The following is a 21,720-nucleotide window of genomic DNA, read 5'->3' as shown; positions in this document are numbered from 1 at the left end:
CATTTTGGGCATGAGAATCGAACCACTGCTAGTCTGCCGTTGTTTAGTGCGTAAGAATGGAATCAGTAATATTCCTAAAGCAGCTCAGGTACTTAAATATACCAATATAAGAGTTAAATTGAAACATAGGATCCCTTGAAACATTATCGAAATTAGATTTCAGTACCAAAAATCAAAATTTTGATAGCTTGCACTCAAGCAACTCAACCAAAAGAGAGCAAAGCTCATTAGAAACTCTTGACAAATAACGCCTTCTTGAGTTTGATTTATCAGCTCAAATTCGTGGAGCAAAATATGTTCATAAATTTTGTCGCTGACGCTATTGCTAGTATTGGTGCAACAAACTTTCATTTTTCTGCTCTTATACTTTTAACTTGGATCAGTTTAGTTCAGGTTGCGGCAGGGGGTTTCTGTTTTGAAATCTTTCTTCTTCTTTTTTTTGTCAAAAAAACGAAGAAGAAAAAAAAACATTAGCCATTGTCACATGCGGGTCGGACCATGAGACCCGAACCCGGAACGAGTATAAAACCAGATCGCAGGTGAACACTGCGTCCTCGACTCCTTCTGAAGTTGGGCATAGTCGGAATTGTGTGATATCAATTTGAAGAATGGCGAAATTCAGAGATAGGATGGAAGATTTCAAAGACGCAGTACGGCAGGCTGCCATTTCTTCCGGCTACAACGAGGTTTCTTCAATCAATCTCTAGATTACTTTTTTTTTTTTAAGAGTTTGAATCACAAGTGTTTGATTATGCAAAAATTTACAGTCCAAATTGGCAGCGGTTATGGCCAAGTTCATTATACACCCACCTCGCCAAAGGTCACCTTTCACCCGCGCTGCTTACAAAACGGTACATATTCTTGCACACTTCCCAATGCCTTGCCTTTTAACCCAATGTTTTGATGCATCTGTAGTTGTCGTATCCGAATCTGTAGCTAACGAATAAGACTTGATGTCCTGTGTGTCAATCAAGAGTGTATGAAGAAACTAATTTTGTTTCGATACTATTAGTTGGAATGGTTCTTTTCACCATTGTTGCTCTCAAGGAAATGGTTGTACTCTATTGGTTTTGAAAGTTTTATGCCTACCCATATATCCATATTTCCGTTATTTTTCGCTTGGTACTCTGAATCTCTCTTGGCGAGCATATGTTGCTTGAGATACCTGTGTTCCGGTTGAACGTTGTTTTTCGTAAGCAGAAATTGTAGGCATTTCCTAAAGCACCAGTGTTAGCGCCACCAATAAGCAATACGTGTTCTGCTTCTCTTGAGTTGCGGCAATCAACAAAGTAATTACCCAGCCCAACAAACTTTACTTGGTCACTGAGCTAGCTAATAGTAGAATCAGGCTTAATAGAACATTTATATGCCTCTACCAAGTCGTTGAATTATTTACCAAAATCTTTAGTGAGCTTTCAAATCAGGACATATTGTTCATGGGCATCATGGAGCGATTTGGTGTTCCTCAATACTCTCTATATTATTGCAGGACGTGTCCTTTTTAAATATCTGTTCTTTAAGTTACGTTAGAGGGAAACACTACATATTCTCACTCTGTGTTTGAGGACAAGTAAATATGGCTATGCTCACTAAAGAATTTATATTTTCACTCTGTGCTTGAGGACAAGCAAATATGGCCATGCTCACTAAGGAATTCATATTTTCACTTTGTGCTTGAGGACAAGCAAATATGGCTATGCTCATTGCAGAATTCATATTTTTACTCTGCTTGAGGACAAGCAAATATGGCTATCCATATTTTCTTTTTGCATGTCTGATTCTTAAATTTATGCGTTGCTGCATATCACCCAAAAAGGAAAAAAAAAAAAAGTGTATGTGGTTGCAAATAATTGTCAATACTTGTTACACTAAAGGAAGTGTGTTTAATTCTTATGTATTCTATCTGTCAATATCCTCAGACATCCAATGCAGAACTTTCATTTTTACTCCCTTCTAGGCTATGTCATGCATCCACTGTCTAATTCTCTGATTCAGTGAACATTCTTCTTCAGAATTGGTATAGACTTTATATTAAGTTATATTGGAGATTGCTAGTGTTTGATCCATTTACTTTCATAAATGACTCAGCTTGAAAGCATTGGAGCTCTGGAACAGTTTATGTTGAAACATCGAAAGGATTATGTGGATCGGCATCGCACCACTGAACATGAAAGAGATAGCATTGAGCAGGAAGTAAGTTCTCAATTGACATTGTGATATCATCTGTTGATTATAGATATTGTTACAGAAAATTCGTAGAATTATTCCTCTGATTCTACTGTCATTGCTACCTTTTATATATATCATGATTCCTGGACTTAGTTTGCTCTTCAGTAAAGTTTTTTTGGACTTCAGTTTGCTATTGTTTTATTTTTCTTGGTGAAATATATTTCTGTATTCTTGCCAATCAAGCTGTATGGTTTTCTCTGTGCTTACTCCTATCTCTATATGCAGGTTAGTGCTTTTATTAAAGTGTGCCAAGAACAGATTAGTGTTCTCAAAAATAGCATCAATGATGACGAGGCAAAGTCAAAGGGCTGGCTTGGTATTAGGGTGGATCACTCTAATGCTGACACTATAGCACACAAGCATGGTGTGGTATGATTCTTTCTCATGTTATATGAATATGTCCATTTATACTATAGTCTGTTGTGCACATAAGCCAGCCTAAGTACTCAGAAACCTTACCTTTTTTGCCCGATTCGATTGGATAGGGAAATCATCCAGTTTTTGTTCTTTTTTAAGCTAATTTTTCCTAGGCTATATTATTGGGAAAGTTGTTAATATCCTGGCAAGCAAGCAGGTATTTTATATTCGTCAAGTCAGGGGTTGAATGCCATCATGGTTATTTAAGTTTCTCTGATGCATGTGCTCAAATCTGTAGGTTTTGATTTTAAGTGAGAGACTCCATTCTGTCACGTCCCGGTATGATCAGCTAAGATCCATACGCTTCCAAGATACCTTTAGCAGAGCAACGCCAAGAAGAAAACTTAACCGGATTCCAAAAAAAGAATCCGAAGATACCTCCAGTTCTAACAATTTAGAGGTCAGGGAACCTGAAGCATATCAGGCGCAGTCTCTAACGGTCCAACAACAGCTTTTGGATGATGAAACACGCGCCCTTCAGGTCATCAGCTGTTCATCTTAGCTCCATTACGTTTTAAGATACAAACCTACAAGCACATAAAGTTGCTTACAGTTTATGTATTGTTGTCCTTGCTATGAAATGCAGGTAGAGCTGACCAGCCTTCTAGATGCAGTTCAAGAAACTGAAAATAAGATGGTTGAAATGTCTGCACTAAATCACCTTATGTCTACACATGTTCTGCAACAACGTGAACAAATAGAACAACTTTATGACCAAGTGAGTGGATATCTGATACGTGTTGCTTCATGATTTATGTTTGCTACATTCTCCCACTGTTTCTTTTCCCAGAGTGTTACTTATCAGTGGTTTATGGTTGAATCTTGTATAAAGGCATAAGTGTGCATTGTAAAGATTTACTGCTAATGATCTCTGTGCAACTCCAACAGGCAGTTGAAGCCACACACAATGTAGATCTCGGCAACAAAGAGCTTTCCAAAGCAATCCAGCGAAATACCAGCAGCAGGACCTTTCTTCTGCTCTTCCTGTTTGTACTTACGTTTTCCATTCTCTTTCTTGATTGGTATAGTTAAATGTACTGATTGCCATAGTTTTGATAATACACACTCAGTCTCTAGAAAAATATATCATGTAACTTCCACAAAGGAAACTGGAAAACGTCCAAAATTTCAGTTCAGTGATTTTTCAGTTCTCCTCTTTGGTTTTTCAGTTTGATAAAAAGCTATATGTATGCAATTGTTCTATGGTGTTATCTTTTGTTTTATCCTTTTGCTTAAGCTAAAAATTAAACAATGGAGCCATTTCTAAATTAATTGATTATTTCATGTCCAGCATGTCCAGTAAAGATTGTATGAACTATCATCTGCCTTTTATGCATACTCGCAGCTTAGCATGCTTCTACCAAACTAACCTATCAAGTAAAAAGTTCTCACCAAAATAGAAAATATTAGGCTAAATGCAACGGGTTTAGATTCTATACATATGTGTGCAGCATGCATCAAGTCATGAACCGTCCAATCGTCTTGAATTTTGCTAAATACAACGGGTTTAGCTGCTATGAATTCAAGACGATCGAACGGTTCATAGCTTGATGTATGCTACACAGATATGGTTAGATATTTCATATTTGACCCAAAAGATGTAATCATATAAGGCCATCTCCAATGGAAAGGAGCTAAAATAGACCCCAAGCTAAATTTTGGCCCCTGAAAATCACTATTTACATGAATAGTGAGAGTTATAATTTTGACCATCTTCAACTGTAAAGGCTATAGATTTAAACACCATCATGCTGACCACACCCTTTGTTAATCTCAGCCATTGATCTATTTACATGAATAGTGAGAGTTATCATTTTGACCATCTCCGACCGTAAGGGCTATAGATTTAAACATCATCATGTTGACCTCGCCCTTCCTTAATCTTAGCCATTGATCTGTTTAATTGAGAAAATTTGGCCAGCACTTGTAGAGCACACGTTCCTTTAGCAGCTGCTATGCAAAGGGCTAAATGTAACACAGCCCTTGGCACTATAGCCCCTTAAAACTCATTTTTGGTATAGCATAGCCTCCCATTAGAGTTGGTTTTGCTCAAAATTTGGGCTATATCAAGCCCTTAGCCTTTTATTGAAGATGACCATGTAAATACACGTGCATACAAGAATCATATAAGACAAATAAATAAAAAGCTAAAAACAGAGAAGGAAGGAAAATGAAGTAGAAGTGTGTACAACTCGGTAGTTGAAGACTTGAGAGCCGTTTCTACACACACCCAGTCTTGTTTTTCAAGCGGCGACCACAACCCACCCCCTCAATCCTTCGTTCCGTTCGAGATTCATCATATTCGCCTCTTCTCGAATTCCGGGTAAGCTTCTGATTCCCTTAAAACCTCTTGTTTGATTTGCCTTTGTTGTTTGCGAGAGCAATGATGAGCAACATGTTAATCAATTTGGTTCTGATCTGATGACTGTTGAAGTTCGCTTCTTTCCATATTTTAGATTAGGCATCGAAATTGTTAGAATTTGAATCCCGCATCTGCTATATGTCACTATCTTTTAGTCTTTTAGCTACGTTTGGTTTTCTGAATTCTAGCAGTTTAAATGTTTTATTGGAAAATAAGTTTGATGTAAGATATTCTAGGTTGTAGTAGTAGTTGTGTGATCTTCTGAAGAATTGCAGTCAGGGTCATAAGCATACATATTCAAATGAAATGGCTTAATGTTATGAAAGTAGGAAGAGTGTCGACATTTTTGCTTTCGGTCTGCTCGGGTGTTGTCTTTCACTGAGAAGCTTTTAACATTACAGTTGCTGGGATGAAGAATAGGGGACGTAAAAAGTGTTTATCTATGCTGGCATTTGTTCCAATCTGATGGATTTTGTCTGTCTTTGGTCAAAGGGTTAGCAGTCTACATTTGCGATTATGTCATTATCAGTACTATATAGAAGTTGGTGTTTGAGGTAGATACCTTGTCTGTCTTCACTGTAATGAAAGTGTTTTTTAATTCGTAGCTCGAGTAATTGCGTTAACTTAAATTAAATTTTGCATTGCATCTGCCCAAAATTCTGATTTTGCATCCAGTACTTTGGCTTATATATTGGCTAGTGACCACTTCGTTACTCTTGGTGGTTAAAACCAGATAACATGAGAACAATGGCAGCAGGGACAACCTCGCAGCTCTCATGCTTCTCTGCAATGAATCGCCACCTCCATATGTCAAGACATCCCTCAATTCTTTGCACAAGCACTCTTCACCCAAAGTCTTTGTCAAGTCTTGCTATGAACCTTGCAAGCAGTTCAAAGACAAGGATTTGTGCTAGTTACACAGGGGATGCATCCCCTGCAAATTCGGATCCCATTTTAGATGATGAACAAGTTGGACCACCGAAACGAGCAGCCAAGATTCATGATTTCTGTTTCGGGATTCCATTTGGTGGGATGGTTCTGAGTGGTGGACTTCTTGGTTTTGTTTTCTCCAGAAATCCTGCCACACTGGGCACCGGCATCATGTTTGGAGGGGCACTTCTAGCCCTTAGCATCTTTAGCTTAAAGATCTGGAGGCAAGGAAAATCTAGTTTACCCTTCATTGTCGGACAAGCCGCTCTGGCCGTGGTCCTTCTATGGAAAAACCTTCAGACCTACGCAGTGACAAAGAAAGTATTTCCAACAGGCTTTTACGCTGCTGTTAGTGCTGCAATGATCTGCTTCTATTCATATGTCCTTCTCTCTGGAGGAAACCCACCACCAAAGAATCTTAAGACATCAGCGACTGTCGCATCATGATTAGATATGATTGTATGATTAGTTATAAACTATACAGGTTTGTTTGGAGGACTAGTTGTACTGAGTTATACGAACTGCAGAGGTGTTTGTTGATGAATAAAATGTCAGTATTAACTTGATGGTGAGGCTTCAAAAGGCATTTGAATATGAATTTGATTCGTGTTTTTGGCATTAGTATTACTCAATGTGGATTCTATTTTCTTTTGTCCTCTTGGTTGCATGCAAGAAATGTTCTCTCTTAGTTAATGCTAGTTTTTGTTCCTTGTTGTTTGGTGCCTTGGTTGGTTCTCCCTATTTTGTGTTATGAAAATCTAGTCATGGGTTCAATTTCCTGTTGAATATAATTGAAAAGTTGTTGCAATTTCACGCTCTACAATTGAGATTGGTTTGGCTCGGCAGTTCTTTTAGTGATTGGGTCTCCGTAATTCTGTGTTCCTTTTCATGTTCTTGTCTTCGAAGTATTTTTGTCTTGTTATAGATAATGGGAAAGTTGGAAACTTTTACGACGAATTTGTTGAGGTTGTGCTGGATCCAGTGGTTTAAGGATTGGGGATAAAATTACTTTATCAGATACTGGTGCTTTCAGTTTTACTGTTCCCTTTATTTCACAGGCTCTTGCATCTTGTATTCTTAGTGGTTTTTTCTTAGCCTTTCTATTAGATGACAAAGAATTATTCTGGGTGGTTGTTTCTTAGCCTTTCTATTAGTTGACATGGAATTAAAGTTGTTTCATGGTATTTACAACTTTGTTGGCATATCACTCGTATTGGCATTTCCTCACTTTGTTAATTTGAGCATTCTATTACTAATCCATGGTGGTAGGAACCAGACCTTCAATGTAGTGATACAGTTCTAGGGTTCAAGCCAAAAACATGCCAAGAAGAAGTCAGGACATTTCTGTTCTTGGTGATTCTCTACATAGTTTTCTTTATTTGGGGAGCTAACTTCATCATCGTAGCTAACTCAAATCTTCAATAATCTCTATCGCTTGATCTCTTGGAGTATTCTCTACTATTTTTTGAATGAAATCTTCTCGTTTCTCCTTGCACAAAATCTTGCACAAACTCATCTACTATAACCAATCTAGTGAGCAATAGTGTCTCCTCGTTTTGCTACTTCAAGATCAGCGACCTTGTTCTCTCAATGGCGATGTTTGTTTTATGATACTGGGGACCTAAAAAATCGAATCAATGATCGATGCATATAGAATTCCAGTTAATTAGCAACGCTGTATCTCCCACAAGACATGGTTAATCCAAATATTGTAGCCACGGGTGATTTGAATGTGGAGATGGGTGACCTTCTTAACTGGCTGGAGTTGACCACAGCTAGTGTGCTAGTTTTGCTACCTCTCAGAGCACAGTGAACAGTGCTGAGAACTTCAAATAAGCCAGGGATAAGCAAAACTGATGTTATAGTACTCCGTGAGAATTAAAGTGTTGGTGCAGGATATCTTCGGGCTTGCTTTGATTCAATCATCTTTCAACATGTATATTGTGAAGCTAACTTTATCGTGGAGCCGGCTCTCTGGTTCAATTCTCTCTAGTTTCTTGTGTCCCCAGCTTTCCATTTTGATCCGCTCGAATGTGGAGTCTCTCGTAAGTGGTTTTGTTTTGTTGTTTTTTTTTTATGTTGTGTCGGAGAAACTGAGAAAATCTTTATCTCATCTGGCTTATCTGTTTGGATTTAAGTTACTTGGATTTGCTTGGTTGTCTTATAGTCATTAGATGGAATAAGAATGACATAAGGATGCTCAATCCAATGATTACAAGTCATCCACAATACATATCTTTCTGCGACCATAATTTACATAAAAACATATAAAAAAACAAAAATCGTTGCTAATGATTCTTCACTTATAAAAAAATAAGAAAAAATTACTCGCATTATTGATTTATCCACTCAGATATATACATTGGTCACTTGTATTGGTTTATCGACTAGGCTATATACATTGGTCACCTGAATTGGTTTATACCGCTTGCTCCCTCGGCTGCAGATCTCTTCATCCTCATTGCCCGCTTGCCTATGTACCGATCTTTTTAGTCATCCTCTACCGGCATCTACAAACATAAAACAATGCTTGTAGAGGTCCGTGAAGGCATAAACACACAACCTCGGCATCACCTCTACATGCTGATGTTGGAGAGTACCTTGCCAAACCTCATCCTATCTTCGTCATTGTGGCATTGCGGTTTATAAACCGTTAGGCGCTCTTCTTTGGGGGCACATTCCAATCCTAAGGATCTGACTTTAGCCTTAGGTAGAGCTTCTCCTAGTTATCATCTAACTATCAACTTCTCATATCTTAGGGTTATAATCAAAGCAGAATAAAAGCATCCATTAAAACAAGATCATACAAGTTGGTGTTCAGATTAGGTCCATTCCCAAATTATAATAATAATTTTCTTCTTCAATTTACATTCCTCATGGACCAAAAAGAAAATAAAAACACAAAAAAGTGAACAGTAACCATCATCCCCTGCGCCCCATGTTCATCTTCACCGTCACATTTCCATTTTCCCCTACATCACTCTCTGAATCCTCCGGGCCCCACCAACAAAACAAACCCACCACCTCTAAAGAGGCCACGTGTCTCCATTCCCCGTCGGCCCCGATCTCTCTCTCTCGCCCTTCCTGCCCGTGTAGGGGCCACCACACGCGACCGCCGCCTCGGCAGTAGTGCTCAAACGGTCCCGTTTGCCGTCCCCACCACCCATTGGGCCCCGCTCCCACCTTCAAATGGACACATGTATGCTGGCCCACCTCCTCCTAATATATATAACAAATATATTCCCAGCCCTCACCCACCCTTCTTTCCTTTACACGGTCCACAGCGCAAAACCCCAACCCTATAAACCCTACTGTGGGCCCCTCCCCCCGCCTAATCCGACCCCACTTTCCACGCCCTCACGTGACCACGTGCTCAAAGAGAGAGAACCAAAAAAAGAAAAAATGAAAAACCCTAGCTGACGACGGAGGAGCGGGAACCGAGACCACCGAGATTTCGCCGTGGTCAATGCTTTGACGAACCGGACATGAACTGGAGCTCCGTCTTGTCGCGGAGGGAGGTGGTGGTGGTCGCGACGGTGCTGTGGGTGATGTCGGCGGAGGCCGGAGGAGGAGTTGAAGCTGGGGAGATAAACGAGAGAGTGTTGGTGCCCATGGAGGAGACGAAGGAGGAGATGGGCCGGGCCGACATGTTGAGGAAAGGCGAGGGGGCGTTAGCGGTGGCTGGGAATGTGAACATGTGTGGGGACTGAGTTTGAGGGACCATGAAGAACGTCCCCGGAACGACGCCGTTTGATGTCACAGCCCACATGGGGACCATGCTTTGGGCAACCGGCTGCGGCGGTGGTGGTGTCGGTTGTTGTTGGGTGGTGGTGGTCAGAGGAGCCAGCCCAGCCGAAACGGTGTCGTTTAGGTCCACGTAGTCGCTATTGCAGGGCCGCTTGCGTTTCTTGGCCGGGTCGCCGGAGTCGGGCGCAGTGGTTGGGATTTTGAGCGACCCGTTGACGGACATGGCTATCGCCGGGATGGTCCCGGTGCCGGTGGCGGCTATTATCGCCGGCTCGGCGTGCTCCAGTAGCCACCGGATGGTCTCGCCGTCGGACTTATGCCCCAGCTCCCGGGTCAGCTGGAAGATCCGGGCCGCGCACGTGGCGGGCATTCGGATCCTCCGGCCTCGCCCCTCCACTTTCGTGTGCCGGTCTTTCGTCGACGTCCGTTTCGGCTTGTTCACCGCCACCGTAATCGCCTGCGAAGATCTCTGCTCCGGCTCTTGCTCTTCCTTCATGACAAGAGGAGGCTGTGACGGTGGAGAATCGGTCCCGCCGCGGCCGGTGGGGTCCACTTGTCCCGGTTTAACCTCTTGATTTTGAAGCATGGCTATTAACAAAAGAAGGACGACCCAGATGAGAAGGATGAAAACCCAGAAAGGAGAACTCGAAAGAGTTACAGGGAGAGATTTGGAGTGTGAAAAGAGAGACTGGAGGGAAGCTTGAAAACGAAGAGGCTGTTTGTGTGGGAGGGTGGTTATTTATACGAAGAGATGTGTTGTGGAATTTTATGGTAATTTGTCAGGAAAAGATGGGAGGAGAATCTGACGGTTCGTTGGCCATCGTTCATGAGATTGGACGTAGAGATCCTGACACGTGGTTGGACCCACTGGATAGGGTTTTATCTTGTTCTGGTGGGTCAAAAGGTGGGGGAGATTGGGTCCAATGAGAAAAATAATACTGTTAATGTCTTTTTCTATTTCCTATTGGGGAGGTCCAGGGAGGGAGACCAATATTATTTCTAATTTTTTTTAATATTTAAGTCCAAGAACAAAATTGAGAGATGAGAGACACAAATATGAAATATGTTACTCTTTCTTGTTTTCAAAAACGGTAGTCTAGTGAGCTATTTTTTAGGGTCGGAAGCAATTTGTATGTATGACCTCTTTTTGAAGGATGTTTTCACAAGTTAGGGTTCGAACCAAATATCTCTTATTATCAGGAGAATCTTTACAGCGTTCGCTCCACTTACAATCTAGCTAACATGCTTATACTTGATCAATCTCATTCGGTAATATATGTTACTCTTTAAAACATTGTTTTCTCATCCCTTTGGAATAACTGTATGCTTATTATGTTATGAGTTTTGAACAAATGAGATTTAACAGATAATAACACAGATATTGGGAAATACGTTATAGACTATGTATCGTTAAGAGATCTTACAAATTACAACTTTTGTTCAATAACTTGTTACTAAGCACGTAATGCGACTGATTAATGTTAGCACTCACTTATAAAATAAGCCGACGAACTAAAAGCGGACGTAACTATACACATTCAAAATCGTAAAGTTAATTCCATGATTGAGTTGTTCAGTGGTTAATTCCATGACTAAGTTATTTGGTAACCCCATATGTTAGTTCTTTTGTTCAATAACTTGTTACTAAGCACGTAATGCGACTGATTAATGTTAGCACTCACTTATAAAATAAGTCGACGAATTAAAAGCTAACGTAACTATACACATTCAAAATCGTAAATTGAGTTAATTCCATGATTAAGTTGTTCAGTGTCTAATTTCATGATTGAGTTCTTTGGTAACCCCATTTGTTAAAGTTAACAAGTCGAACATAATTCGAATCATCGCTCCAAATCCATTCATATAACTATGTGTTTCCAACAAGCTCGTCCCAATATAGAACTTGTAAAATCCTAGAACGGGAGAGGTTCAATGACCATATCAACAGCCCCCATTGGGAGTTTAGAATGGCAACATAAATGTTGTCATAGTGTAGTCATAATTTTTCACTAATTGTTACAACATTTACGATTTTACACATTCAAACATAGGAAAACAAAACCTGAGAAAATACACATTTGTATTCGGTAGAACAGGCTCCTTTGCTCTCTTTTTATTTAAGAAAACTGATTTACCCTTTCACTAAACAAAATAAAATTCCATAAATAAAAAACACCCGACCCACTAATATGAAACCCGACCCGATGTATATAACACAAAGCCCGGTACACACTCCATTCACCATCTCTGGTTTCCCTATATCTCTTTTCTCTTCCTCTCTCTCAAATCAAGGTCTCCTTCTTCCTTCAAACCCTAATTTATCTGCTCGCGATCTTCCTTCGGTACGTTTATCTCTCACTCTTCTTGTTCTTCCGCTCCAATCTGCTCAGCTTCAACGTTTTACACCTTTGGCCTATTTTTTTTTTTCTGTACCTTTGTGCCTTTGATTGTTGAAATTCAGAGAAGGATCATGAAACCGGTGCTGGATTTATTTGTAATTTTGAACTAATTTTTTATGTGCTGATTTTTTGAAGCTGATCCATGGCGACATTGGACTCCGACGTGCCGATGATTCCCGTAGGTGAGGGCTCGAGCTCTGCAGGTCCTTCATCGACCAAGAAGCCCAAGCGATTTGAGATCAAGAAGTGGAACGCCGTCGCTCTCTGGGCCTGGGGTAAGCTACTCCTCTCTAAACCCTAACCCTAGTTCCTGTGGCTTCTTTCGGTTTTGGAATTCTGGTGTATGGTGTGTTGATGTTGATTTGGTTTGTTCTGTGTAGATATTGTTGTGGATAATTGCGCCATCTGCAGGAACCATATTATGGACCTCTGTGAGTTTCTCTGTTCTTGTTCGTGTTTCGATTTTTTTTCTTTTTTCTTTTAGTGTGTTAATTGTTGGCTGATCATGTTGTGTGTTTGTTTGGTGTGGTTAGGCATCGAGTGCCAGGCGAACCAGGCGAGTGCTACGAGTGAGGAGTGTACTGTTGCTTGGGGTATGCTTCAGCTTTCAACTCTTGATTTTGTGTGGTTTAGATTTGTTTTGATATTTTATGACTTTACTGTTTGTGATATCGCCTTGACACCATATTCTGCGTATAGTTTTAGGTTGGATTGTTTTCTTGATTTGGAAGTTGTAATAGGGTAAAGGAAAAGGATTCAGTAAATTATCATTATTTCAGTTTGCATTTTGACATCCTGGTGAAAAATCTGAAAGAGTACTGGCTCTGTTAGGTTCTTTTAATATAAGGTTTTCTCCAATAGTAAATTGTTTTTCCCAATAGGTTTTAGTATCTTCATTTTTCTACTCTAGCTTTTCTGTCACATTCGGTTCTTTGATTGCGTACATGATATGCCATTTCGGGTTGATGTTTAAAAGGGATGCTGCTGCTATAGTTTTCTTGTACTGAGTTATGACCATTGACTGCTTGTAGAAATAGTGGAGCAGGAGTTATGTATATACATTTAAGCATGTGGTATGTCTCTTTCTGAACTGTGTGTTATACTCTGCAGGGGTTTGTAACCATGCCTTCCACTTCCACTGCATTAGCAGATGGCTCAAGACTCGTCAAGTGTGTCCCCTGGGTAAGATATCTTTATCACTCTCTTCTGAATCCTTAGCTATCCCTAGACCTTCCGTCTTTTCAGAACATCAGTGTTTTTTTCCTCATTGTGGTTATCTTTTGTTAACACAGATAACAGTGAGTGGGAGTTCCAGAAGTATGGTCACTAGAATCTTTCATCTTGTCCGGTTTTGGATTTGCTATGCATATGGTCAAGTTCGGATCTGCGGTGAACTCTCTGCTGGATGATGTCAAGGAGGATCTTATACCTTTTGTCTATCCTTCCTTTTTATGTAATTTTCTTCCTTATATGGAGTTGTTTCTACTGGATCCCATAAATATTTGTTGAGCATTTAGCTGCACATTTGATTGTGAATTTGCTATTGTACGTCAAAGGTCCAACTTCATTGCGCTCTTACTAGCATTATGAATTAAGCCAACTTATTAAGGTTGGTTTCTTTTGCATATGTTATTGTTTTACCTTATGGATATGCTGCATGTTCAATAGTTAACCAATTGCGGTGAGCCTGGTGAGACTGCAACTGAGCACTTTGGTTAAAGGATATGGAACTGTTGGGGTATGTTTTCAATAGAAATTTTGTCTTGTCCTGAATCAGATCTAAGAGATATTGAATCCGTTTTGGAGGGACAGTTCCAGTTGAATGGCTTTGTGCTCATCATTTATAAGGGTGGTGCTACACCTCAGAGAATATTTTGATTAGGTGATTTGAGTTTCGAATGAGAATGTCATTGCAGGTCTTCAAGAGTCGAATTGTCGTCGAGACAATGCTTATGCCATTGTTACAGATAATCTCTTTACACTACATCAGGGGGTGGAGGTGTAAACAAAGTTAAACTCCTTGATTCGCGTAATACCAATGTAAAACGGATTTTGCCACTACAGTCGATGTTATTTCAGTTCAATTTTTTTGTCTTTAAAAAAGAAAAAAAGAAAAAGAAAAAAAAATTCAAGCTCCCTTTGGGCAGCAAATTGATGATTGCCGGAGAAAGAGTTCCTAGAGGACATAGTTCAATATTTCAAAAGGGATACATGATACCGAGTATAGAGCCAACATTTGAAAGGAGGATTTTAAGATAAATAACAGGCTGCAAAATTTTGAACATTTCTAATCAAGATGTCATCATGCTCGGTCACAGAGGAGTTTGAGTTGACCCGAGTTTAAATTGCAGATAATAGATGTGCTGAGGGTAGAATGGTAAGAGATTGCCAAAGTGCAAAGGTCACTTACACTGGTAGGTGCTTCTTATAATCCTCTTCTAATGAGCAAATTACAAATGATCCACTCTAGCTGTCTCTTCAAATCCTAAGCCAAGTTCTGCAAGACTTGTTTTACCTTGATAGATGCTCAATATTTCAGGTACTTGCTGTTGATATTTGAGCAAAAACTTATTCAAGTACTTCTCACTCATCTTCAGAATGTTAACCAAGGAACATTCTCCCTTCTTTATTAAGCCCTTCAACAGGAGAACCCTAATAACTGAACATGTAGGTATGATCCGCTTCTCCAAACTATAACCTAAAACATATGAATTCCGAGCCACATCTGTAGGCTGCCACCCCATTTTGTTCACAAGAAAATACATCTTGGGTGAAACAATCTTCTCGGACAATTTCATAAACATGGGATTCTGTCTAAATGCCGATATGATATCATCTTCAGTCCAACCCCATCCCTTATAAAATTGCATCTTTTGTTCCCACTTTGATGCATCCAACGGAAAAGTCGCAACTAGTGCTTGCATGAACGTCGAATATGATGAAGGTGGGATTCCCATACTCATGACCTTGTTGACATCTTCCTTGAAACACTCAGTTTTTTGGACGAACATCAAAGGATACCATGTCACATAAATAGAGATTGTGGAACCCGGCACTTGAAGCCCTCTCAAAATGGCAACAATAGACACAAGATATCTCAGTGAGTCGGCTGAAACTGTGCATTTCGGGGTCCTAAAGAATTTAGCAACCCTTTTATCCTCAACAACTATACTTTTGATCAGATCATAACAAGGAAGGATACATTTCTCTAAGCTCCGCGTCAAGATAATGGGATTGCAAAGGAGGCAAGTGCCTGAAAGGCCTATAGAACCGAAAAACTCAAGTTTGGGCAAAAGGGTTTCAGCATTGTATAACAGGAGCCTTGGGAGTTTCTTAACAAGCAATGGGATTTGGGCATCATTGAGTCCATGATCTTTGAGAAGCTTAATAACCGAGTCAGGTCGCTCTCGGGTTTCAAAGTGTACCCTCTCTGACACATTGAGAGCGATTTCTGGGGACATCCCACATGAGTTTATAAGGTATGAAACTGTAAAAGATCCACCTTTATCTTCCTGTTGTGGTTTACCATTTTCAGAACCCAGTAATGATTTTGATGAATATGAAGTTGGGATTTGACAGAAACGCAAATGGGTCACTGAATTAACAGAAATGCTACGACTTGGAAGAAGCAATTGCAATCTTTTAGAGCATAGACTAAACATAATTGGAGCAAATGATAATGAGATACTTGAAGCAAATCAAAAAAGGGACTCACCAAATACCAAGCGTATCTATGCTCTGCTTCAATCAACCAGCCTTGGATTTTGATGAATTGCTTGCTTGCTTTGTCAATTTGGGATTTAGGGTTTTGGCTCCTTCCCTTACCGAAGCAGGAACTGAGAAAATGAAGACTGCAGATTCTTTATTTCATTTATATAGTTTTATTTTTATTTTTAATTTTTAATTTTCAATTTTTCAAGTGGGTAAAGACCAGTACCATTTGGTCTAGCGGTATAGTTTCCTCTTAATAAGTAAGAGGGTGTGAGTTCAACTCATGAAATTGTAATATTATTTACCTGATAAAAAGAAAAGTGGGTAAAAGAAGTTTTTTAAGAAATTCTATTCATGCCTCATTTGAATTTGTTTACGAGAGAAACATACTACGTTAGGGTGAAAAATAACAGATTTTTGGGTCACATGAATGGTTTCATAATCTTTGAGAAACATAATCTTAAAAGTATAAAAGTTTTATGAAATTGTGTTGCATTGACTTGTTAACTAAGCGGGGAAACGTGACTGACGATGAGAAAGTTCTAGCCATGTGAATGTGTGCATTTTGGTCTGTTTACTTCGGTGAGGTCACATTAAAAGAAAAAAAGCACTTCCCTTTGACAATGCAACAATTTTTGATACAATAATTTCATATAAATTTGTCGATATTTATGGAACACTTGAAAGTACATCAGCGCCATCATACAGCTTGGGGAACTTGCTTCACCTAAAGTCCTAGACGAACTGTTGAGTGTGAACTACTCTAAAAGCCATAACACATTGCAACCTCCTTATGATCCTGACATGTAAGTATACCTTGTCTGTGCTCCTGAAAGAAGCTCAACAAGTTTTCCTGCACAAACCAGAAATTCTGTTGTTGACCGATCAAGTGCTCAATACAGAAAAACGTAAGCTTCAGAAAGTAACAAGACAATCTATAAATGAAGAAAATAAACTATAAACCAACCTGCGAGAAATCCAACAACAGGTATATGTCCCAACATATCCTCAGTACGTTCAAGTCTTCCCCTAAAATGATCAACCACAAGATTCATCAAACAAATGATAAGCTCTTAGTAAAGGAGCAACGTAATATCAAATGAGGAACAGTTCGACTGCCAGCTACCACCCTGCTTACCAGACCCTTATCAGCGGGTTGATCAAGTCTAAAGGGGCTTTTTTTTCTCAATTTATCTGTGATGGTGGAAACCATTCATTATTTAAAACGACTTATGCATTTACCTTGTATACTTGCTGAAAAATGGATCTCTCATGAGGTAAAGTGCCCATAACAGCTTTCGTCTTTTAACCTGAATCCGTGCCATAATATAAAGAGCTACTCAGCACCAACTTCAATGGGAATAAATTAAAGGACAACAGATCATGACACTTTGTAGACGGTTGATCTCGTAGTCTATAAAGAATTTGGGGATATCTGACCTCATTCTTCTCAGGAACAGAAAGATGAAACTGCTGCTCTTCTGTACCACCTGTGGACGAAGTAATTCGAGAAAGAATGCCCATTCCAGTGAAGTCCACAGCCAGTGAAAGAAACCAAGGAATCCAGGAGCGAGCTCCATATTTCCGAATAAATAAAACATAGATAAGTGGTCTTGTTATAAATAGCACTTCCCCAGCCACATACAAAGCCCCATTGAGACCCTTTTTGGATATTAAGGAGGATAGAGTCGACCTCTCAACCACTGGAGCTGTGAGAAAATAAATTAATAGAAACAAATATAAATAGTAATCAAACATTTCCTGGTGTATGAGTAGTTACTTGGCGGCTCCATAATCGCATGATGGTGTTGAACCCTATGCAACCATTCTGGATCTGAAACACTCCTAGCCCTTTCTCCAAACCTATTCAATGCAGACAGTGCTCTTCCTTCTAAATTCCATGGATCCTGCGCATGATTATTTCTCAAGTGACCATTCCCAAGCTGCTCGCCAGGCTTCAATAAACCACCAGTTCTACGCTGAGGAGTTGAAGCCTCCAAAGTTTTTTCATCATTTGGTGTCTGTCCTCCATGAAGAAGCATCTTATATCCACTGTTCTGGAACAAAGCTAACTTAACTAGCACCCTGATAAACAATGAAATATGAGGCAAGGAACAAACTTACATACAATAGTTGCTTAAAATAATGAGTGAGACATGCTATCCACTGTCCTTACTTGCTAGCCTCCATAATAGCAATGTAATTCCATTTTTTCTCATCACCAAAGTAATGTTGAGCCGCAACTTCAACCAACGTTTCCAAGTCTTTTAGTGCAGATATACACAATGGATAAGGTAAAGAATTACGCTCAGCATGGCCAACATGTAATCGAGGAGGAGCTGTGTCGATTATATGTTCGTTGACAGCAGTTATTATTCCCAAGATACTTGTTACTGCAAGAATCATATAAAACTAATATTACCAACATTGCAGTCTGTGATATGCACACACATCTAAGAAATAGACACTCAGAGGAGAAACTCACTATATACAACTCAACACACAACACAAATGGTGGAATCAACAAAAGAACGTTTAGTTACAACTAAACAGACACCACATATGTCAGAACAAAACATCTATGTTTTTATTAGAAGGTATTTAGTTGGAAAACTAAAAGAAGCCCTGCCATATCTAAGCTAACAAGAAGTAGCCAATGTTACCAAAATTTCAAAAAACCTGCTTCTGGTCCTATCTCTGATTCAGAAAACCGTTCGGGTAGAAGCCATGTAATTCCCTGCACAAAAACGTTGCGTACCAAGTTAAGAAGACAATAGACTTAAAGAGAAAACAGAACATAAAGCCCTACATTTAAACATAAACATAAACACAATCACACCACAACAACTCCATGCTTGTCCTCCCCTTCCAACTCACGTTGCTTGTGATGCAAACCCAAAAAATGATAACCAAACTATTGGTAAGGCAAACCACAAATCAGCGCAGGGAACATGTCTGGGTGATGTAAACAAGCTTCATTTAACCAAAGAACAAACTAGCACTACTTATACTCGAAATTGCTTCTTTCTGTCTTAACAAAAAAATTGCGAACACTTGCATTGCACTACTCTGAAACACTCATGACCACATTCTTCTCAAAACCCACAACTTTATAGCAACCATAGATACATATAAAGACTCAAAACTAAAGCCAACAAGAACAAACAGTAAAAATAAAAAATAAAAACCATACTAAACACTCCACAAAAGGGTACAAAGTAATCCCAGAATGTAATTCTTCATACTAAAGATTGGTTTTTTATAATATTCTCTCCCTTTCTAACCAAATTGAACACATCCCAGTAAACCCAATAGCATAAACAATCCAATGAACTAGAAAAACACCCATATTTGCATAAAGTTGACATCAATTCATAACCATAAGACGTAGAGAAAGCAGTGAAATTTAGAGAGATTGAGATAGAAGCTCTCACATTGGCGAGAGACTCCAAAGAGTGGACATACTCCTTGTTCTCCCTGACCCATCTCTTGTAAGCCTCCATAGCCTCCCTATCTCTCTCCAAGTCTCTGCCTTTCCCACAATCCCTGACCTCCGGCCTTATGCGACTTTGGGACAGAGACCCAATACGACGATGCCCTTTTTGGTAATTTGATACTACGAGTTTGGACCCTGTCTGGGTTGCTGATGTGTAATTAGAGTAGGGCGTTGAGCGAGGTGGGATTGAGTGTGGCTTATGTTTTGTGCGGCGAGGGGGTTTGTTTTCATCTAGGTCGTTGGTTACATTACATATAGGTTTTGACTGTTTGGTATTAAGCTGGACTGTTGAAGGTGGTGATTTATTTATATAGGCTGGCACGGCAGAGAAGCAAAGCAATATGGATATGGATTTGGTTATCCTTGGCTTTCTATCTCAGCCGTATATGAGGTACTCCACATCAGCAAACACTATATTAATTACAAAAAATTAATGCTGCACAGCTAACAACACTAAACCGTCTTCTTGCACTCTGCAACACCCAAAATCTGCACTTTCCATTGAATCCATCAAACTTGAAACAATGAATTGAAGACCAAAACTATATAACAGAGACATCCAACCAGAAGGATTGAACCCTTGGATATAACAATGAACTAGTTTGAGAACTCCCTGAGCAATGTGCATCAGGCTCGAACCCGGGTTCGGACGCATTTCAGCAGATTCCGAAGCTCATCATCCGGATCACTATGCTTGTATTTAGATGTGGAGGGAGATCATGAATTTGGGTATAGCTGGATTGGGTGTGGACTGACAAACATGCTTTCCATATGCTCTGCACAAATGCATTACCTCACACAGACCTTAATCTAATCACAACCCCAATCTATGGCAAAGCAAACTTACCCAGTTTTCCTTTTACCAATTCACTTAAATCTCACCAAGGATGCCAACAATAATAATTGATAAAACTCGAAGAAGCAAACTGCAATGATAAAGATATATAGATGATAAAGATTCAATTGGCAGACCAAAACAACCCATAGAGTAGTTTAACTTTTGCTGTGAATCTTATAAACCCCACCAATATGTCCAATTAAACCCATAGATTTTCAAATTCTCACCTCCCTGGGTTTGGCTGAAATTGTACATTCCTATCTCCAGATTCAAATTCGAAAATCCCAATTACTCGTGAATTGCCTAAAACTGAAGTCGAAGAAAGATTGAATCCCTAGTTGCTGGTGAGGTTGTCGTTTGGATATCTGGGAATTGAGGCCTCTTCAGACCTTCGAAACCCCAGAAATACGAGGGATGAAGAAGCCAAGACGAAGGAGAACATAGAGAGGCTTAACATTTCGTCCAAAAAATAAAAAACACGACGTTTTTCATCAAATTAATCATTAAATGAGTTTTAGTGGAGCTTTGCTGGTTTAGGACCTTTGGATATTGGCTGAATGGATAGGATTTAAAGTCAAGGACAAACAAAGGGGATCCTTATCCATTTTGCACACTCCAATGAGGGCAATCGCAAGTTCGCAACTCGCGAGGCAAAATGTAGAGGCAAATAGTTTTACTTTTACGTTTTACCTAATGAGATTTTTTTTTTTTGGGGAGACACCTAATGAGATTGGTCTAATGAAAGCGTGTACTTGGCTATATTCTTGTTTTCATAGCAATAGGAACTCTGTTTTTTTAAGTAAAAGGTCTCGTTCTTTTATGTGAATGAATCAAATAGGTTATTAAACATGTATGTACCAAAATACCTATTTAAGATTACAATTCATGGGAGATCGATGTCGGTTATAGACATAGATTTCTCATTTGCCTTCCAAAAACAAATAGGGTTTAACTCTAGCCTAACTTATTCCAAAAGTCTCGATATACATTCTTACAATCAACCTCAATTTTTTTAAAATGTGTGTATTAAGACATGTGATATGTACGTTTAGTAGCATATATATTCCCTACTCTTGGAATATATATATATATTCCCTACTCTTAAATTGACCAATTACTACCAGGACAAGTACTTTAGCCGACGAAAAATTTTCGTCGACCTGTTATCATAATTCGTCGGCTAAGACCTTAGCCGACGAGCCTTCGTCGGCTATAGTGTCGTCGGGAAAGGGTCGTCGGTGATCGCTTTAGCCGACGAACCTAAAGACCGTCGTCGGCTATTGTCCAGACTTTAGCCGACGAACTATTTTTTGTCGGCTATTGTTCCAGACTTTAGCCGACGACGTCCTGTGTCGTCGGCTATACTCTCAGACTTAAGCCGACGAACAGAATATTCGTCGGCTTTACTCACAGACTTTAGCCGATGGAACACAGATATTCGTCGGCTAAAGTATATAATTAAAATATTTAAAAATAACTATAGCCGACGACATAGAGTCTGTTTCGTCGGCTTTAGTTGTTTCGTCGGCTTTAGTAGTGTTTAGCCGACGAAACATGCCATAATTCGTCGGCTAAACCCTTTGGAAAAAAA

General features: G+C 39.5%; 6 protein-coding genes across 7 annotated transcripts; 3 read left to right on the top strand and 3 right to left on the bottom strand.

Annotated features, from left to right (window-relative positions):
• Positions 1-473: 473 nt before the first annotated feature.
• On the top strand, positions 474-3,793 carry LOC101301814 (syntaxin-81-like). Its single transcript, XM_004306818.1, has 7 exons — positions 474-686; positions 768-851; positions 2,089-2,193; positions 2,455-2,598; positions 2,885-3,127; positions 3,233-3,364; positions 3,535-3,793. The coding sequence occupies exons 1-7, from the start codon at positions 609-611 to the stop codon at positions 3,676-3,678; spliced, it is 930 nt and encodes a 309-aa protein (XP_004306866.1). The 5' UTR covers positions 474-608; the 3' UTR covers positions 3,679-3,793.
• A 950-nt stretch (positions 3,794-4,743) lies between these two features.
• On the top strand, positions 4,744-6,559 carry LOC101301329. Of its 2 annotated transcripts, XM_004306817.1 has the most exons (3): positions 4,814-4,969; positions 5,410-5,562; positions 5,742-6,559. In XM_004306817.1, exon 3 carries the CDS (start codon positions 5,747-5,749, stop codon positions 6,383-6,385), a length of 639 nt encoding a protein of 212 aa, XP_004306865.1. In that variant the 5' UTR covers positions 4,814-4,969; positions 5,410-5,562; positions 5,742-5,746; the 3' UTR covers positions 6,386-6,559. The 2 variants fall into 2 exon arrangements, with proteins under 2 accessions (XP_004306864.1, XP_004306865.1); XM_004306816.1 differs by lacking the exon at positions 5,410-5,562 and having other exon boundaries at positions 4,744-4,969.
• Positions 6,560-9,401: 2,842 nt separating this feature from the next.
• Positions 9,402-10,271, bottom strand: LOC101309200 (transcription factor TCP9-like). The gene has a single exon (XM_004308369.1). It carries the CDS (start codon positions 10,269-10,271, stop codon positions 9,402-9,404), a length of 870 nt encoding a protein of 289 aa, XP_004308417.1.
• A 1,649-nt stretch (positions 10,272-11,920) lies between these two features.
• Positions 11,921-14,104, top strand: LOC101301042 (RING-box protein 1a-like). The gene is made up of 6 exons (XM_004306815.1): positions 11,921-12,027; positions 12,220-12,359; positions 12,465-12,515; positions 12,618-12,677; positions 13,195-13,266; positions 13,377-14,104. Exons 2-6 carry the CDS (start codon positions 12,227-12,229, stop codon positions 13,412-13,414), a joined length of 354 nt encoding a protein of 117 aa, XP_004306863.1. The 5' UTR covers positions 11,921-12,027; positions 12,220-12,226; the 3' UTR covers positions 13,415-14,104.
• Positions 14,105-14,534: 430 nt separating this feature from the next.
• On the bottom strand, positions 14,535-15,545 carry LOC101308915. Its single transcript, XM_004308368.1, has one exon. It carries the CDS (start codon positions 15,543-15,545, stop codon positions 14,535-14,537), a length of 1,011 nt encoding a protein of 336 aa, XP_004308416.1.
• Positions 15,546-16,432: 887 nt separating this feature from the next.
• On the bottom strand, positions 16,433-19,519 carry LOC101300759 (peroxisome biogenesis protein 16-like). The gene is made up of 8 exons (XM_004306814.1): positions 19,230-19,519; positions 18,475-18,532; positions 17,972-18,188; positions 17,576-17,880; positions 17,236-17,498; positions 17,038-17,105; positions 16,763-16,824; positions 16,433-16,648 (listed from the first exon to the last, which is right to left on the bottom strand). The coding sequence occupies exons 1-8, from the start codon at positions 19,296-19,298 to the stop codon at positions 16,587-16,589; spliced, it is 1,104 nt and encodes a 367-aa protein (XP_004306862.1). The 5' UTR covers positions 19,299-19,519; the 3' UTR covers positions 16,433-16,586.
• Positions 19,520-21,720: the final 2,201 nt, after the last annotated feature.

Source organism: Fragaria vesca, linkage group LG7 (genome assembly GCF_000184155.1).
Source record: "Fragaria vesca subsp. vesca linkage group LG7, FraVesHawaii_1.0, whole genome shotgun sequence".
Classification (NCBI taxonomy): Eukaryota; Viridiplantae; Streptophyta; class Magnoliopsida; order Rosales; family Rosaceae; genus Fragaria; species Fragaria vesca.
Note: the sequence above shows the minus strand (reverse complement) of the source record. Positions and strands in the feature narration are given on the sequence as shown.

What these genes read in the sequence shown, in the direction of transcription:
- LOC101301329 (XM_004306816.1), top strand. Translation starts at nt 5,747, where the DNA reads ATGAGAACAATGGCAGCAGGGACAACCTCGCAGCTCTCATGCTTCTCT.
- LOC101300759 (XM_004306814.1), bottom strand. Translation starts at nt 19,298, where the DNA reads ATGGAGGCTTACAAGAGATGGGTCAGGGAGAACAAGGAGTATGTCCAC. An exon ending in GCTATTATGGAGGCTAGCAA is followed by an intron (nt 17,881 to 17,971) that starts GTAAGGACAGTG and finishes ATTGTTTATCAG; the next exon opens with GGTGCTAGTTAAGTTAGCTT. An exon ending in TTTTTCAGCAAGTATACAAG is followed by an intron (nt 16,825 to 17,037) that starts GTAAATGCATAA and finishes TGATCATTTTAG; the next exon opens with GGGAAGACTTGAACGTACTG.
- LOC101301042 (XM_004306815.1), top strand. Translation starts at nt 12,227, where the DNA reads ATGGCGACATTGGACTCCGACGTGCCGATGATTCCCGTAGGTGAGGGC. An exon ending in GAACCATATTATGGACCTCT is followed by an intron (nt 12,516 to 12,617) that starts GTGAGTTTCTCT and finishes TGGTGTGGTTAG; the next exon opens with GCATCGAGTGCCAGGCGAAC. An exon ending in GGAGTGTACTGTTGCTTGGG is followed by an intron (nt 12,678 to 13,194) that starts GTATGCTTCAGC and finishes TATACTCTGCAG; the next exon opens with GGGTTTGTAACCATGCCTTC.
- LOC101308915 (XM_004308368.1), bottom strand. Translation starts at nt 15,545, where the DNA reads ATGTCCCCAGAAATCGCTCTCAATGTGTCAGAGAGGGTACACTTTGAA.
- LOC101301814 (XM_004306818.1), top strand. Translation starts at nt 609, where the DNA reads ATGGCGAAATTCAGAGATAGGATGGAAGATTTCAAAGACGCAGTACGG. An exon ending in TTTCTTCCGGCTACAACGAG is followed by an intron (nt 687 to 767) that starts GTTTCTTCAATC and finishes AAAAATTTACAG; the next exon opens with TCCAAATTGGCAGCGGTTAT. An exon ending in TAGAACAACTTTATGACCAA is followed by an intron (nt 3,365 to 3,534) that starts GTGAGTGGATAT and finishes CAACTCCAACAG; the next exon opens with GCAGTTGAAGCCACACACAA.
- LOC101309200 (XM_004308369.1), bottom strand. Translation starts at nt 10,271, where the DNA reads ATGCTTCAAAATCAAGAGGTTAAACCGGGACAAGTGGACCCCACCGGC.